General features: G+C 37.6%; 1 protein-coding gene across 1 annotated transcript; it reads right to left on the bottom strand.

The window, feature by feature from the left end:
- Positions 1-18,483: 18,483 nt before the first annotated feature.
- LOC140828405 (pyridoxal 5'-phosphate synthase PDX1-like 4) lies at positions 18,484-19,086 on the bottom strand. Its single transcript, XM_073191382.1, has one exon. The coding sequence runs from the start codon at positions 18,882-18,884 to the stop codon at positions 18,618-18,620; it is 267 nt and encodes an 88-aa protein (XP_073047483.1). The 5' UTR covers positions 18,885-19,086; the 3' UTR covers positions 18,484-18,617.
- Between the last annotated feature and the right edge of the window lie 225 nt (positions 19,087-19,311).

Below are 19,311 nucleotides of genomic sequence, written 5' to 3'. Positions count from 1 at the left end.
GAAAGTTGGAGTGATTGAATGTGTTTGTGAGATGATATTTATAGGGCAAAAACTAGCCGTTTGTGTTACCGTTTATGACCGTTGGTGTACAAAAAATAAATGTATGTATTTGTATAATTTTATGGTAATAATATGATGTATATAATATTAGACATGTTTAAATAATTATGTATATCATATCATAATATTATAATGAGTGTCATAATTTATTTTGTTTAAAAACCTTATAGGCTTTTATACTTGTCGTATCCCTTACCGGGAGTGTGGGATGTCGTCTTAACATCCTCCCAGGATTTATAACAAGTTTATGAAAAATTTATTTTTATTATTTCTAATAATAGCATTATATTGTATATTAAATTAATACACAATAAATAAATAACAGTAAAATAAATATTATTACTTTTGTTACCTTTTTCTTCTGTTTGGAGCTTGGAATAGTATGTAGGACTTTTAGAGCTTCGTGCTGATAACGTGTTGTGAAAAAGTAAAAATTTATGGTAAAAAGTAAAAATCTCAAACTCTCAAAATTTACCAAACTACACACTTTATAATATTTTTCTCTCTACTCAATTGTGATTTTCTTTACAAATGAGAGATCTATTTATAGAGTTTCATTACACATAATCCAAAAATAAAATACATCATTACCTACATCATCACACACAAATTTCTAACTTTACAACTCTTATTTTCAACATTCAAATATTCAACTATTACTTTTCCATATTAAAATATATTATTTCAACAACCAGAATGTTTATTTAAATGCAAAACTAAATTATTGTTGGAATTTGGGCGTTAATTGTAATTGTATGGATGAGTGAAAAATTGTGATATGGCCCAATCAATTTGTATTGATTATTGTGGGCTTAAGACATTTCAAACAACGCGGTAAAGAGTGCAAATCAAGGGTTTGATTTGAACTAAAATTACTTGATTCGTGTGCAAGTGCAACCTAAGCACGTCGAATGTGGATCGATGCAGGCCAAAATTGGTCACCTTTAGTAACCATGTTTTTCAAAAAAAAAAATATTTTGAAATGTTTAGACAACTGCCCTAAAATATGTTGCAACAATTTTCATAATAGCTTCAGTCACAAAATTTTGAATTGTCTAGAAGGAGGACTTTTCATAATATTGACTCTGATATCAATTGTATGACTGGGCGTTTGTCGTTCTACATAAAGTTAAAGTTGGTGGTAATGGTACAACTCAAATCTTTTAAGTCGTACAGTAGCTCAAGCACCACGTTTCGGTTGGTCTATCCACCAGGAATAATTATTGTACCCAAGATAAAAAATCGTCTTTTTGTTTATCCTCAAGCACCGTGGATGGGCAAATATGTTCTAAAGAAAATGTTTGGGTTACATGTTATTTTTTATTGTTTAGTAAATTTTACTATGCTTATAGTTCCTTCATACTTAGATATCTGTTCCAAAATCTGTTGCAACCATTTTTGGAACAAATTTTGTTTTCTGTCTATATTTGTTTTCATGTTCTGCTTTGTTGTGCGTGATAAAAATGTACTGATTTACCACTTCTGGAATCACTTGTCTGTCTGAATCCTATGGTTTAAGTTACTCCATATTTCAGTATAATCCATGTTGTGTATAAAATGGGAACTAAGATTATGTATGATCACTCGGCAATTCACTGATTTACATTTATCTCATGTACTTCGGATTCCACTGCATAATCCATTGCAACATAAAGTACAACTTTTAGTAAGATATGAAAAAAATTTGAAAAATATCATATATTTTGTTGGAGATGGTGAAAGATATTTATAGAGATTTATTTACATAATAATATATATTTGAATATTTTTATAGAGATTATAATTTTAATTTTGAAAATTATAATTGAAAATATGATACATGTTTGGTTTAAATATTAACAATCTTGATTTTGATGATCGTAAAACTTGTTATTATATTTCTAACATATTTACTTAAATATGTAGTTGGTTTTTGAAGTTGGAAGTTTTGGATGTTGAAATCCAAAATCAACACAACTTAGTTTTTGGCGAGCGACAGTATTTTAATGATATCTCATATATCGTTGATTCAAATGACCAGCCACAAAAATAAAGAAACATCCAACTCAAAATGCTACAAATCATGTTCAGAAGTCAAGGTCTGAATCAGAGTCTAAGATGACGAAAATTTGCATTGAAGTTACCGGTTCTGCAATCAAATTCAGTAGAGCAGAATCTCTGGTACAGTTGAGTGTTTCGACCATAACGCTCTTGTACAACTTTCATGTCCATTACTTTACTTAGAAAGCAACGAATCAAGAGTTATAAGCAAGAAACATGACTACTGAAATCATGAGTTCTGAAATTATGAGTGCTGAAAAGTAATAGACCTAGAAATGCAGCAGAACCCAGACTAGTAGAGATGACTACTGAAAACCAGTTGTTAGTGTAAACAGTAGCTACTGCAACCAGTAGTCAACTAGTAGCTGATGAATCTAGTAGAGCTCAAATCACCATACTGAATTCAGCACCACAGTATTGGTTGTGGTCAAATTCAGCAAATAGAAAGCAAAGCGAATATGATCGTTTCAATATCAGAAACAATATAAAAGCTTTTTCAACGGTCATATTATAGTTTCAAACGTTCATATAGTTGTTGGAAACTATAAATACAATAACTTGAAGATCAAATACAAGCTTTGGAAGACGATTCAAAGCATAGGTAGCCTACAAGAAGAAATTAGCTAGAATGAGAGAAATCTCATGTTTGAAGATACATTTGAGATATACATACACTGTAAGGGATTAAATCCTCACACATATACATGATAGTTGAGCTTCAAATTTTAAATGAGTGAATCTTCACAAAAAGATATTAAAAATGTGTTTGTAGTCTTGGCATATGATACATTAAACATTATGTGGATTCTGACGTTTCGACCAACATTCGAGTGTTCTAGGAGTTTCAATTAGGCAACAGATAAGTCATAAGTAGAAATGAGTTTGTACAAGAGTTGTATAAATCAAAACCTTTTAGTGATACCTTCCTATATAGAAGAAAGGGTGACCTAGGAGTTATTATTTTCCGAGCATCCATAAACAAAATTTTGCATCTTTATTTTATTGCATTTACTTATTGCTATTGATTTTAAGATACACGGCTGAAAAAATTTGAGACAGTATGTGTCACGCCCCGAAACTCGGGGTTTGACACCGGCGTTGTTTAACAATCACACAATCGAAACAACAAGCCTTTCGTAGCACAGTATAAACCGAACCAGTTTATATATCATAATTTCAATGAAATAACATTGTCTTTACAAAACTGAAATAATTAAGACGACAGAGTTTTAATGCGGAAACGTAAATCTAATTAATAATAACTTAAACATAAACGATTTCCTTGAGAATTCACCATCTCCAAAACTGCTCGGATTCTTCCTCCTCAATCTGTTCTTCGGACTTATCTGTGAGGGGTTGTAAGGGGAGGTGAGTATTTGGGAATACTCAGCAAGTGGGGGAATATCGAGTACAATAAAACAACATGCATAAATTTCGAAACACATGAATTGCATACATACTTCATAAACATGCATAACATTTACCAGCCACTGTGATTTATCCAACTTTCTATGGTTTACTGACGTCAGTCCCTAATTTTTACTCCTCTAAGGGGCGAGGCCGTATAGCGGTTATATCCCCCACCGCGTAAGGGTACGTCATGGTTGGGATTCCCACCTATATACAGTCGACTCCTCACAGTGCTTAAAACAGTATGACAATTCGACACAAGAAAAGGAGTAGGAAAGAATATGTACTCGACTGTATTTTCAAAAATACCGAAAAATCACATATGCATATATCCAAAATTTTAAACCTTTAAAACAGCCCACTTACCGTATATAATGATGCTAAAAACGTGGTGCACAACTTTGGGGATTGGGTCGCTCCTCGTTCTTCGGTCGGACGGCGCTTCGGCTTCGATTTTTCTGGAAGATTTTCGACAAATTTTGGCTAGGAAATGCTGCTGAATTCCGAGACTTTCAGCAAGGGGAATCGAAATTAAATGTGTAAGAATGGCTAGGCATGATGGTGTATTTATAGGTGAGGAGAGGATAGTTTAATATGGTACCTAAATCATGCATGATATGCATCCAAATCCCATGATTTTCCTTCCAATTTGCCACCAAATCTCACGTTTTTGGCTTAGAAACATTTTTCCATGTTTGAATTATTTGGCTACCTAATGGTGGGATTTAGTCCTTGATTCTTTCTCCCAATACTTGGCTCGAAAATGGTGATGCTAATTCAAGGGATTTTTGAGCCACTTTGATGATATATTTCCCAATCACACTAATATCTATCCATCACCATATGTAGGAAATTAATCTAGGAGGGATTTCGAAAATCTCTAGCAATGATCATGCCTCAATTCTTTTAATTTGTATGATACTCCAATCATGCAAATATTCTTTCCAATTTTCGAAAATTAGCATGCCATAATGTATGTATCATTGACTTGGTAAAAGATTTCCAACAATTAATTCTCCAAGGTGCACATCTTATTATTTATTTATTTTACACAAAAATATCACATCCTACAAATCTTTAAAAAAATTCGGTTCTCACATCCCTCCCTCCTTATGAGAAGTTTCGTCCTCGAAACTTGGGCTGGCTTGGTCTTCAAAGAGGTAAGGATATTCCTTTCGCATCTTTTCTTCAACTTCCCAAGTCGCTTCTCGCTCGGTGTGGTTGGACCACTGCACTTTGACGTAGGGAATGATGCGTCGCCTGAGGACTTGTTCCTTGGTGTCCACGATCCTGATAGGAACTTCTTCGTATTTCAGTCCTTCTCTCAAAATTTCCTTCGGTCCTTCTAAAACGTTACTTGGGTCTGGAATGTACCTCCTTAGTTGGGACACATGCAACACGTTGTGGATCCTTGACATGCTCGGTGGCAGTGCTAGTCTGCATGCTAGCGTGCCCACTTTTTCTAAGATTTCAAAGGGTCCAACATATCGAGGGTTCAGCTTCCCGGCCTTATTGAATCGGACAACTCCTCTCATAGGCGAGACTTTCACATAAACCTTCTCGCCCACATTGAACTCTACAGGCCTTCTTTTAAGATCTGCCCAGCTCTTCTGTCGATCTTGAGCTGCCTTGAGCTTCTCTCGGACAATTTTAACTTTGTCCACAATCATTTGTACTAGCTCGGGTCCCACTAAGACTTTCTCTCCCACTTCATCCCAGTAAGGTGGTGACCGAAATTTCCTCCCATAAAGAGCTTCGTATGGGCCATTCCAATGCTGCTTGTGATAGCTGTTGTTGTAAGCAAACTCAAATAAGGGTAGATGAGTGCTTCAATTGCTACTGAATTCAAGAGCGCATGCCCACAACATATCTTCTAAGGTTTGGATGGTTCTCTCCGTTTGCCTATCTGTTTGAGGATGATAGGCGGTACTTAGGGTCACTTTCGTTCCCATGGCCTCCTGAAAGCTCTTCCAAAAACGCGAGACGAACCTCGGACCTCTATCGGATAGAATGCTCAGAGGCACTCCATGCAGTCTCACAATGTTGTCCATATACAGTGAAGCCAACTTGTCGAGATTGTAATTCATGTGGACGGGTAGGAAGTGTGCGGTCTTTGTGAGTCTGTCCACGATCACCCATATACCGTCGTGGCCTTGCCTAGACTTTGGCAATCCTACCACAAAGTCCATGGAAATATGCTCCCATTTCCACTCGGGAATTTCCAGAGGTTGCAGTAATCCTCCAGGTTGCTGGTGTTCTGCTTTAACCTGCTGGCATACCTGACATCTGGAGACGAATTCCGCTACATCTCTTTTCATGCCATTCCACCAGAAACTGTTCTTGAGGTCCCTGTACATTTTCGTACAGCCCGGGTGGACTGAGAATCTTGACTTGTGCGCCTCTGCCATTATCTCTTGGCGAAGGTTATCACTATCGGGCACACACAGTCTCCCTTTCATTAAGATTCCCTTGTCATCAATCTGATGCTCCTGAGACTTCCCTTCTCTGACTTGCTCCTTAAGTTTGGTCAGTACCGAGTCTCGATCTTGGTTTAACTTGACGGTCTCCCGCAGACATGGCTGGGCCGAGAGGGAAGCTAGAGTCATCTTGCCTGGGCCCTTCCGACTTAGCGCATCAGCCACTTTGTTTAATTTACCCGGATGGTAACTTATGGTCAAGTCATAGTCCTTGAGTAACTCTATCCCCCGTCTTTCCCTCATCTTCAATTCTTTTTTTTTTGAGTGTACAAATATTTTAGACTTTGGTGTTCCGTGAAGATTTCACACTTGACACCATCTGTCTCCGAATTTCCAAGGCAAATACCACTGTTGCCAACTCGAGATCGTGAGTAGCATAGGTTTGCTCATGCGGCCTCAGTTGACTCACATGTCTCGCATGAGTACGCATTTGATATCTTCCTTTGATGCTTCACTGTAGATGGTAAAATCCTTATCCTCAGTAGATAATACCAACATTGGTGTAGATCTTAGCTTCTTTTTTAATGTTTGAAAGCTCTTTCACATCTTTCTCTTCAGTTGAATTCATAGTTCTTTTGTGCGAGTCTCGTCAGTGATATGATACTGAATAGAAGCACTCGACGAATTTCAGCTAATAGCCTGGTAATCAAAAGAAACTTCTAATTTCTGTTGCATTCTTATGTTTCGGATAACTTAGAATTTCATCTACTTTCTTAGTTCCACTGATATTCTTGATTTCGATCTTACATGACCTTATTATTAATGCTGACATTGGGGTGTCTTCTGCTCCTGACCTTTAGCTGATGATAGCATGTCCTCAGGTCAAGCTTGGAGAAGATCGTAGCTTCTTTACGTTGAAAAAAATTGTCTATAACTTGGAAGATGATATTTATTCTTGATTGTGATCTTATTGAATTCTCGATAATCTATACACAATCTCATACTTCCATCATTCCTCTTTACAAAAAGGACTGCAGCTCCCCAGGAGGATGCACTTGTCCTTATTTGTTTTTTGTCTAACAACTCTTGAAGTTGTTGTTGTTTTTTTTAGCTCCTTGAGTTCATCTGGAGCCATTCGATAATGTGTAGTGGAGATTAGTGCATCAATGGTGCCAAATTTATCTCGAACTCTACTTCTTAGTCCGAGAACATTCCAAGAAGTCTTTCTGGAAAAACGTCCGAAAATTTTCGTATTACTGGAATATCTTCCAACTTTAGCTCATCTACTTCTTGCATGCACTTTATTTACCATTACTAGGTAAATTTGTTTGCCCGATATTATGGCTTTCCAAGTATGAGAAACAGAAAAATGTATTTCTGTTCCTTGGCATTGCCATGGTACCTGATTTCTTCTTGGTTCGGGGTTCGGAGTTTGACATTCTTACTCTGGCAATCTACTATTGCATGGTTCTTAAATAACCAATTCATCCCTAGGATGACATCGAAATCTACAGAAGTGAGTTGAATCAAGTCGACGCTAAACATATGCAAATTGATACCGATTTATTCTATTTTAAAATTATCCTGATTACTATCTAAAAAAATTACAACCCATATAGAATATTGAAACTTAACTCAATATCGATCTATAGCTTAAATCCCGAAAATTATAACCTAGTCGTTACCTCAAATAATTATTCTTTTACTAAATCTTACTTTCATCAAGATCATTAGCCTATCACGCTCTAATATAAAGGAGTTCATTGAATGTCATTCTCTTTGAATCATTCCTAGTACCATAAAAGTCAAAACTTATTGCACTATACTTTCCTTGATACCCATCAATATCTCACAACTTATTTTATTTATGTAAGGTCGTAGCATACTTGTTATCTCAAAATAATATAAATTCCTTAACCAGATGATATTTTCTCACAAGATATTCCAATGTCCTACATTTTAAAGTTAACGCTTAATATTCTTAATAACCCAAACATATTGCTCACACAATTAACTATCGACACAAAATCAACTTCTATAGTACAATACCTAAAACTTATGATATAATCCTTATATCAACTTTTCTCATATTAGTTTTCATAAATAATTATCATCCTCGAATCAATTTTTTTTTCTAATCAGAAGCTTAAGTCAACTTATCTCTGATAGATATATTCCCAAAAATGAATACAAATACTAATTGTCCTTTAATAAAATTTCATAAATATCCTTTAACTAGCACAAAATACGCATTGAAAGAGATTTTTCGAGAAATTTTTCAAAAATAAAATTTTGGATATTGACCCATGGATAGGAAGAATACGTCGAGAGGATTCTAGAACAGTCGACGGAATTAAATTCTGAGTTTCCTATGAAAAGTTATGAATTATACGAAACTTTCCTAAAATAGAAAAAACGCGATTTCGGAGGTCTAGAAGAAGGATTTTCATGTTTTCAGACTATGCCTCACAACAAATTTGTGAATATTACTCGTTAGACCGTTTTGAAGGGGACTGCATCAGCCTTTTGCCATAATCTAACAAATTTTTCTTCCCAACTGGATTATGAACCTGGCGGCTCTGATACCACTTAAATGTCACGCCCCGAAACTTGGGGTTTGACACCGGCGTTGTTTAACAATCACACAATCGAAACAACAAGCCTTTCGTAGCACAGTATAAACCAAACCAGTTTATATATCATAATTTCAATGAAATAACATTGTCTTTACAAAACTGAAATAATTAAGACGACAGAGTTTTAATACGGAAACGTAAATCTAATTAATAATAACTTAAACATAAACGATTTCCTTGAGAATTCACCATCCCCAAAACTGCTCGGATTCTTCCTCCTCAATCTGTTCTTCGGACTTATCTGTGAGGGGTTGTAAGGGGAGGTGAGTATTTGGGAATACTCAGCAAGTGGGGGAATATCGAGTACAATAAAATAACATGCATATATTTCGAAACACATGACTTGCATACATACTTCATAAACATACATAACATTTACCAGCCACTGTGATTTATCCAACTTTCTATGGTTTACTGACGTCAGTCCCTAATTTTTACTCCTCTAAGGGGGCGAGGCCGTATAGCGGTTATATCCCCCACCAGCGTAAGGGTACGTCATGGTTGGGATTCCCACTCATATACAGTCGACTCCTCACAGTACTTAAAACAGTATGACAATTCGACACAAGAAAAGGAGTAGGAAAGAATATGTACTCGACTGTATTTTCAAAAATACCGAAAAATCACATATGCATATATCCGAAATTTTAAACCTTTAAAACAGCCCACTTACCGTATATAATGATGCTAAAAACGTGGTGCACAACTTTGGGGATTGGGTCGCTCCTCGTTCTTCAGTCGGACGGCGCTTCGGCTTCGATTTTTCTGGAAGATTTTCGACAGAGTTTGGCTAGGAAATGCTGCTGAATTCCGAGACTTTCAGCAAGGGGAATTCGAATATTAAATGTGTAAGAATGGCTAGGCATGATGGTGTATTTATAGGTGAGGAGAGGATAGTTTAATATGGTACCTAAATCATGCATGATATGCATCCAAATCCCATGATTTTCCTTCCAATTTGCCACCAAATCTCACGTTTTTGGCTTAGAAACATTTTTCCATGTTTGAATTATTTGGCTACCTAATGGTGGGATTTAGTCCTTGATTCTTTCTCCCCAATACTTGGCTCGAAAATGGTGATGCTAATTCAAGGGATTTTTGAGCCACTTTGATGATATATTTCCCAATCACACTAATATCTATCCATCACCATATGTAGGAAATTAATCTAGGAGGGATTTTCGAAAATCTCTAGCAATGATCATGCCTCAATTCTTTTAATTTGTATGATACTCCAATCATGCAAATATTCTTTCCAATTTTCGAAAATTAGCATGCCATAATGTATGTATCATTGACTTGGTAAAAGATTTCCAACAATTAATTCTCCAAGGTGCACATCTTATTATTTATTTATTTTACACAAAAATATCACATCCTACAAATCTTTAAAAAAATTCGGTTCTCACAGTATGTGGATGGATTCCAATCTAGCCATTGGTGCAGATGTTTTGTAGTATCCCGATGCCTAATTTGAGTTAATTATTGGATTAAATATTATTTCGGTGGGATCGGAAGGACCGAACAGGGTTCGGATCGTCCGATCAGGGTTCGGATCGTCCGAAGACAGGTGGCTGGACACGTGGAAGACATGCAAGGTTCGGATCGTCCGATCAGGGTTCGGATCGTTCGAAGACAGGTGGCTGGACACGTGGAAGACATGCAGGATTCGGATCGTCCGATCAGGGTTCGGATCGTCCGAAGTGTGCCGGATCGGATCGTCCGAAGTGGATCGGATCTACCGATCGTTGTCTATAAATAGAGGCGCGAGGCTTCATTTGTTACTCGCCAATTCCGAGTGTTCCAGAGCGTTTTAGTCGTTTCTGATGGGTTTCTAGTCTTTTCCCGAGGTTTAGGCACTAGCGGGGAGCTACTGGTTTTGTAGCGGAGTTGTGCTCTAGTTGGGAGCTAGCGGCATCAGTGGGCTGACTACGGACGCAGGCTTGATTCTAGGGCTGATTGCTAGGATCTACTGGTTTGAGGTACGAAAGTACTATCCGAGATAGCAGGATTGAGTATACTTTGCTATGTGTTGCATGTTTATATGTTGCATTATTATCTGTCATATGATGCATGGTTTATTATGCGGCATTTGCATAATCATGTTGAGCCTGATTATCTTTGAGATAGCCTGTTGAGAGGGTGCTCAGCCCTCGTTTGTTGTGGATGGTTGGACCCCGTTGGCCGACGGTGGTCAGGTCACCGGTATATCCACAGGTTTATTTTGGTATGGGAGCCACCTCCTGGTGCGACGGCGCAGAGTGCTACATACCTTGACGTCATTTACCTGAGCAGTATTTTCGTTATACCCAGATCCTGGTATCCAGTACATTTTGCATACATGCATGTCATAGTCTTGTATACTCATGCTTTCGGTGCTGAGCGTTTTATGCTCACGTCCTCGGTTTATCTCTGTTTTGGACACCCTATTCGATGGGGCAGGTCTCAGGTTGGACGGTCCAGGAGGGAGTGGACAGGGAGCTGGCAGAGGTTGACTTGTAGTTATTGGTATTCGTTCTTGGTATTTAGTTCGATCTGGTTGTTTAAGTATTTTGTACTTACAGATTCGATTGGGTTGTATTACCGTTTTTCCGCTGTTTTACCTGATTAAGTTTTAAATGTTAATTTTGCATGCTTAAGTTCTGATTAGTAGGTGATTCTGGAACGGGTCACTACATGTTTCACCATAATTGATTCCTTCTTCTTGCCTAAATCCTTGGGCAACTTGTCTTGCCTTGTTCCTTATTATGGTTCCATCTTCATTGAGCTTGTTCCTGTGAAACATCTACTACTTAAAATACTACTAGATTTTTTTTTTTGTAAGCTAATTTTCAAAAATTACTTTTTTATGCACGCATGCAATAACAACTGAAAATTATACATTTAAAATAAAAGTATTCACTAACAGTAAAAAACACTATAGTTAAAAAAATGAAACAATCGTCAAACCCTATCCTGTCGTTTAAAATAATTCACAAATGAAACTTGCGAAAATCCTGACAACCATCAACATATAAAAGAAAGAGCGTGAAAATGTCTCATATCACTCCTAACTCATAAACATAATGTGCAGAAAAATTATGGTCATCGGGTTAACGTGCGCACATCCAACTCTGCCTACTAAGTCTTTGGCACCTTCAGTCTCCTCAACAATATGCTCACCTGCATCATTCACACCTAGTGAGTCTAAAGACTCAACACACCATAATCGTTAATATCAAGTACATATACATAACATGCAACATTGAAAATTACTGTAATCAACATACGTTTCATGATCTTAGAAGCATGACTTAAACATATCGTGTCAAAGCGTAACGTGTCCAAAACATGATTCAACATATGCATATTCGTTTTCTTTATTTGAACTTCATTAATTAGTTGTGACTTTCCTATCAGCTCTATTCGATGGATCTATCTACATATAACCGTGGAACCCAGGCGGGGAATCAGCGACAGTATTACCCATCTACCGAGCCTTGGCCTTACATGTCATTGTATTATCGTATTCGTATTAGTCACAACCAACTCTCATCCTTCAAAACATGTCATCATATTCATCACTTATAAAAATCATGCATATACGTAAATTTTTCTTAAAATCAAGCATGCAACGTATTTTTCATAGTTCCACAAAAGGTCATGTCCTTCATAATTACTTCTCGATTGATTTACACTTTTCCAATTGCACTAAGTTCTATTATGATTCCACTAACTCTTTCATCAAAATTAGACATAGATTCTCCACACTTCACTTTAATATTGTCAAACTTCAGTATGGCCACAGAGAGCTTGTTTTCTTTGGTCTGCTCATTACCTTCACATAGCTGAATTAATTTTTCCCATATCTCTTTTGCAGTTTTGCATATTTTGATTTTGCTGAATGTGTTTTTGTCAAGAATTTTGTACAGAATATCTTTAGCTACATTGTCGAGATTTTCTTTCTTCTTATCATCATTTTCCCATTCCTTGATTTTTCCAACAATCGAGGAGCACCTTGAGTGATGTCTAGAGTTGTATTTGCTTTTAGAATCTTCATTGGTCCATCTGTGATGAAAAACCACATCATCGTCTTGAGCAGTTAAATGAGCTTGAATTCTTATCTTCAAGTCATCAAACTCTTCCTTAGTGAATATCATAATTTTGATGAATGAATTCATTTGAAGAGAAATATTCAGAGTCGAGAATAAGCCTACTCATATAATACTTGTAGGATCAAGTGAAGTATTTAGAAGGAAGTTTGAATAAACACTCAATACAATCTTATACCTTCTTGTTAATTTATGTGGGTTGGAAACTAAATCTTATATATTCTTGAGTGTCGATGTCAGTTAACTAACAAATAAGTGCGGAAAAAATCCAAACTGACATATTATAATAAATCACAAATAAGGTTGTCTAAGTAAACTGAAACGTGGAAAACGCACATGTATGTTTTTGGATGTTCAGAAACTCAAGCTCTTATGTCACCCATTCTTCCGTTTGGAAGGCTCACACTAGAAGACTTTAGATTATACAAGTGATTTGAAAGATCCCAGTTCAGTTTGGTTTAATTTGGACTTAAACACTACCAAACTGAATCTCCTAGTATATCTCTGCTGATAATTGATAGTATGCAAACTTCTATTCGAATGTAATGAATTCAAATACTAGCTTAGCACTTAATGATATTTAAAAGATCAGATACAATACTCTTTGAAAATTTGCTAGAATGATTGAGTTTTGTTCATATGAAAGCTTCTGAAAGCTTGAATACTTGATCATTTGCAGTAGTTGCGATTGTCTTACTGTTCAGCTGAATTTCTTCTCTATGTATAGTTCTTGACATAAAATATTTGTTCCAAAGAAAAGTGTGTTAGTTTGTGTACGTTGGCTTGTTTTTTAATCCATGTCAACATATTTCTAACAATCATACACTGTTGCGATCAGCTTTGTATCGTATATTGTTGCTATCAGTTTTGTTTGCTGATGCAAATTGATTCTAGTAAACTGAATGTGAAAAACTAAAATATTGAAATTGAGTGAGGAAAACTAATAATATGATAAGAACTATTTCAGTTTGGGATCATATCAGTTTTGTTTGACTAGACCAATTCAGCTTTAGTAAGTTGTACCTTAATTTTTTGTTAATACCAAAACATAAAATTTCTTGATCCAACATTCTACCACGCCAATCCTTTAAGTTTGATGAACCAATCCCTATAGTTTCCAACCTTATAATTTAAATATTATATTATTTATTTGTTGATAAGTAATATGTTATTTTCGTGGATAAATAATATTTATATTTATGCTTAAAGTGATATTAAAAACAATCTTACATAGGGGTGCACAATCAATCCGAACCGAACCGACCAAAGCGAACATCGAAACCGAACAAACTTAATTTTTTTCAACCAACTGTACCCACCTACATTAGCCATTAAACTCGACCAGATCGAACAGATAAAATATAGGTCCGATATTTTTAATTTTTTTTAAAAAAAGTTCACTCTTCATCTAATTTTATTAAATTCAAACGCTCAATAAAATCAAATAATAAGTTGTGGAGTACTTATAATGATTTAACTAATTATAATAATAAAATTAGACTTTTATTTTTAAAGTTTGATACTTTTTTTAGATATGTTTAAATTCCAGTACAAAAATAATAATAATTATCTATAAGAAATATTGGTTTAATTGGTTTTACAGATCTTTTACATTCAAAACCGAAATTGAACCGATTAAACCGATTTGAATGATATTTTTTCAAAAAAATCAATTGGCCAAATCAGCTTAACCAAAATTCTGATTTTGATCGATTTAGTCAGTTTTCTCGGTTTAACCGATAATTTGCACACCTCTAATCTTACACGTACATCTTTCTTACCTACAACAGGGTTTAATCATATAATCTAGATGGATGAGAGCAACTATCTTAATTAATTAAGAGTAAGTATTATGTGAGACGGGTTATTACGATCCATGTTTAAAAAAAAATATTTTGACATAAAAAATAATATTTTCACGGACCGCGTCGGGTTGAGATTATCTCGCAAAATTTATTTGTAAGATGATCTCATATAATTTTTTGTGTTTAATTAAATAGTATATTTTTAATAAGAGAAAAACTCGGCTTAATTAAAGAAAAAACGTCCATAATTGAATCATCATATCTTTTTTTTTAACAATATCATTATGATCTCTAAAAGATTCAAATTTATAATTTATGTATCTTCATTTATTTCTCTAACCACTTCATCGATAAGGTGAGACACATCAGATTTTAATGAAATTATTATTTTCTTAGTTTCTTTTAGTGCAACTGCTTTTTGGAAGAGGCAACCCTAGAAAGCTGATATCTAACACAAATCCTTTTCTTCATCACTATAGATATTCAATTCCCACCAACAATCATTAATTTCTAATGTTTTTATTGTTCAAAAAAATATGGTATTGATATTACACAAGCCACGAAATCCTACATCTTAGATTGAAAATTTCTTAGTTTTTGTGATAACATACAATATCGAGTTGTTTAATGATCAAACTGCTATTTCTTTGTATTCACAAGTTTCTAGTTTGATGCCATGAAGTCAAAGCGAATCACCCCATATTCGAGACTTTAGTTGGACTGCATATTTCTCTAACTAGTTATTTTTAAATCAATCTGCACATATTTCTGTAAGATCAAGATGCTTTCAAGATTAAAGTCAGGATGCTTAAAAAGTTCAAGTTGCAGATTTGATTGATGCGGCTTTTAGCGGGCATACTTGCGCATCAAGTCTGATGGGTATTAGTCTAAAATATGATTTATTTTGGTAAGTTAGGCATAATTAATGTTGTAAAGATTGGATTGGGCCATTAATTAAAGATTAGGCCCAATAGAGAGTCCATGATAATCAAAGCCCATGGTCCGTCAAGGAAGCCTATAAATAGGAGCTATCTCACCATTTTATGGATAGATTGACATTATCTCATTATATGCTCCAAAAGTCTCTAGCTTTTGTGAGTACATATTTGAGGCGTTTGCCAGCTTGAGTGTTGAAGGATTTTTCGCCGGGTATCTCCCGATACCTCTAACCTCATATCGTGACGTAGGTGGCGACCCCGAAATTTACTGGTGTGGACGTGAAAGTAGTGGATATTCTCTCATAGTAACTTGGTCACCGGAATTTCGCCAGCATCAGTTTGGCGCCGTCTGTGGGAAACTGCCACCTGATCACTGAGAATGCAAACACGGTCACGTACAACTCATGATGCCCAAGAGGAGCATGGACGCCCTCCTCCAGCTCATCCACAGCATGAGGAGTTCCTGATCACGTCTGAGGTTCTGAAGGCGTTAATGGAGGAAGCAGCATCTCGGGCTGCAACCGAAGCCGTGGCGCAGTACCTCGCGACTCGACAACAAGACATCGAGAACAGGGGAGCGCGCTGCAAAGGAGTCCGTTCACATCATTCAGAGAGAGTCTCGCGAGAAAAAGAGGTAGTCGGGACCAACAAAATGCCACCGACAAACCAAAAGAAGGGGACTGCCCTTCCAGATGACGAGGGTCATAGCCATGCACCTCCTTCCTGTCAAAAACTCCACGACAAAAAAAGGAGAAGATGATGCATTGGCAATTTTACCTGCGCGGCGTAGCCCTTTCACCACAGCTGTATTAATGGAAATGATACCGATTGGATTAAAGATAGTGAACCTACCTGAGTATAAAGGAGAAGGGGATCCACAAGAACATCCCTCCAGTTTTCACCTCGGTATGGTGCTTATCATAGAGAGAACCAAGCTCTTTACGCAATTCCTCATCATCTCTGGTCTTTTTTTCACATCTCTTTGTCAAGCAAGAAAGATCATCTTGGAACTTCATGTTCTCCGATCGAAGGCGTTCATTTTCTTCCTTTAATTGAGAAAGCTCTCGGCGAAATCGAGCCTCCTCAGCTCGACCTCTCTCCTCTCGAGCCTGGTAAGCACAGGCCAGGGACACGGCCTGAAAAGAAAGAAACAATTGGTTACATCACATAAACATCCCTGCAGACAGGGCAATGAGGGGCGAGGAAAGCACCTGGCAGCCTATCAAGGCCAGGGAGTGGGATAGAGCAGCAGGGGGTTGAGGGACCAGATGGGCCATGTCATAATCACATATCATCTCCCTCCCCTTTCTCCATCCCATGTCAGGATCGTCTGTATCCCAGAAAGACCCCACTTTCTCCTTAGCATTAACTCCTTCCAAGAATAGAGAGTTCTTCCGAGGGCCTCGAGCAGACGATATCGGATCTCAGCGACCTTTCTTAAAGTTTGGCGGGGTGGCCACTTCGCCCTTCCTCTTGCCATCGTCATGTCATCTAGTACACTGGTCCTTTCTTTTATCCACAACAACTCCCGGAGCATGGCTATCAGTGAGCATAGGGTGAGGCCCCTGACGACCCTGAGAACTAGACCCTCCTCCACGACCAGACTGAGGGTGCAACCCCGAAGTAGGGATAGAGGGTCGGGGAGCGGGAGGGTAGCGCCGATCATCAACTCTTTTCTTTTCTCCAGTAGAAAGAGGCCTGTCCATAGTGTCTTCACGAGCTTGAAGGGTGGCCAAGTTCACGCGCAACCCTACAAGGAAAATAAGGGGCAATGAAGCATCAAAAATTCATAAATCAAATGTAAAAGCGAAAAATAGTACAAAAAGACAATTAGAGCAACAAAAGAGATACCGCAGGCCAACAAACTCTTAGGATCGAATAAATCATCAAAAAACCCCAGGATTTGACACTGAACTTGCAAATGTCGATGAATCATTCTCATTTTCACAACACTACAACTAGAGCTCCAAGTTGAAGGTACGTCCCACCCACTATCTTTTACAAAAAGAAAATGGGACCGCCAAAACCCCTCGAGTCGAGCGCAGTCTGACCATAAACTTGCAACCAGCACGAGGTTGAAAGTAGACGGAGTAGTCAGGCTTAAGGCATCGTACTGAGAAAAGAGAATGGAATAGAGAAGTAGTATCCTGAATTTGAAACTCGTTTGCTCGATGACAGAATCCCAGGAAATAAGTAAGTGAGTTCGGGGACAATTGACTGAAGCTTATACCTAAGGTACGAGTCACCTCAACTAGTAAGGAATGAGGAGGGATAGAAAACCCACTATTAAAATGGGCCAGGGTCATGGTGAAATACCCTGCGGGTGGGTTATGATAAGAATCCCCCAGGCCAGGAGCCTTAAACTCATAGTCAGATGAAATTTCCAGTTTACCACTCAAACACTTCACATCCTGAGGAGTCAGAAGGCTCCGATCTAGGTCCCCGGGAATAACTTCTTAATCAGGACTATCACCAAGTGAGGAACCGTGAAAGCAAGGAAGAGGCACTTGGGGGATGGGAGTGGAACAACTCTCAAGATCTTCCATTAAATCGTCATCACCCAAAAAACCCAAGTCACCAAGGAGGGTAAGATCACCCAAAAACCCAAATCGCTCAAGAGGGACAGAGTGTCAGAGTGGTAGGAGTAAGTATCTGAAGCTTCGTCCCGACTAAAAATACTCGGAAGAGGAGATTTGTGCATACGACTAGCCATTAATAAGGAGTACTCCTTGCCACGCGGCGCACACCCTGCAAAAAATTTTAAAATTTATCAGCTACCCTGAGAAAAGTAGCGTCAGGCACAACCCAAATCCAACCCACAAATAATACTAACCCAATCACTGGCCCAAAACAACCCAAACCAATCTCCAGCCCAAATCACCCCAACCCAAATCCAATCCAAAAATAATACTAACCCAATTTCTGGCGCAAAACAACCCAACCCAAATCCATTCCACAAATCAACCCAACCCAATCCCCAGCCCAAATCAACCCAACCCAAATCTAATCCACAAATCAACTCAAACCAATCCCTAGCCCAAATCAAACCAACCCAAGCAACAACCCAAATCACCCCAACCCAAATTCAATCCACAATACAACCCAACCCAATCCCTAGCCCAAATCAAACCAACCCAAGCCCCAACCCAATAACTTCAAGGAGCTAGGCCTCCATGAAATGGCCAACTCGAGCCTTAGCTACGACAGGGATGGTGACCGCCTATTTAATCTCCTTAGTTAGCTGGGGATCCAACATACGCACCACCCCACCTTGAGCCCTGATATCCGCCGGCACACGTTCTAAAGCCATGACAGCACCCGCACCTGTTTCCTCCGCGATACGGGCTCGCTCGGCATTAATCACGTCCATGATGACACCGCCACAGAGCATCTGGGCAAGGCCCACCTTGACGGAGAAGGGAGACTGTTTAGAAACCTCCGTAATTGTGCAGTTGCCATAAACGGTGACGACTCCACTCCCGGACATTTTCGTTCGATCAAGTAATGATAAAATCGCAGTGGCTGCACTCGAGATAAAGGACGGGGCTAGAGCAGACAGACGTGAAGATGCCTCACAAGATCAACAGTAAAAAAAATAGAAGAAAGGAGAAACACGATGGTTTCATGGAGCAAATTCAAAGAATAAAGGAAGATCATTTGAATAATATATTATATAATATAATATAGTAGCAACATTAATGACTCATAAAAAAAGAGAACAAAACAGAGAGGATACCTGACATGGCGGCGGAGAATCAGGAGAGGATGAGGCGTGTGGGTCCCTTTTATAGGGGGTAGGGCTTAACCTAGTTGCAAAATTAAAATAGAAAATAGAATAACTTTTTTGTTAAGTTATTATTATTATTTTATTAGGGGCGTAGGAGAAAGCTTTTTCTTCTAATAAATTATTACTC

The sequence above is a fragment of the Primulina eburnea genome, chromosome 3, assembly GCF_022965805.1.
Source record: "Primulina eburnea isolate SZY01 chromosome 3, ASM2296580v1, whole genome shotgun sequence".
Taxonomy (NCBI): Eukaryota; Viridiplantae; Streptophyta; class Magnoliopsida; order Lamiales; family Gesneriaceae; genus Primulina; species Primulina eburnea.
The sequence above is the reverse complement of the archived record's forward strand: the minus strand, read 5'-3'. Positions and strand labels throughout refer to the sequence as shown.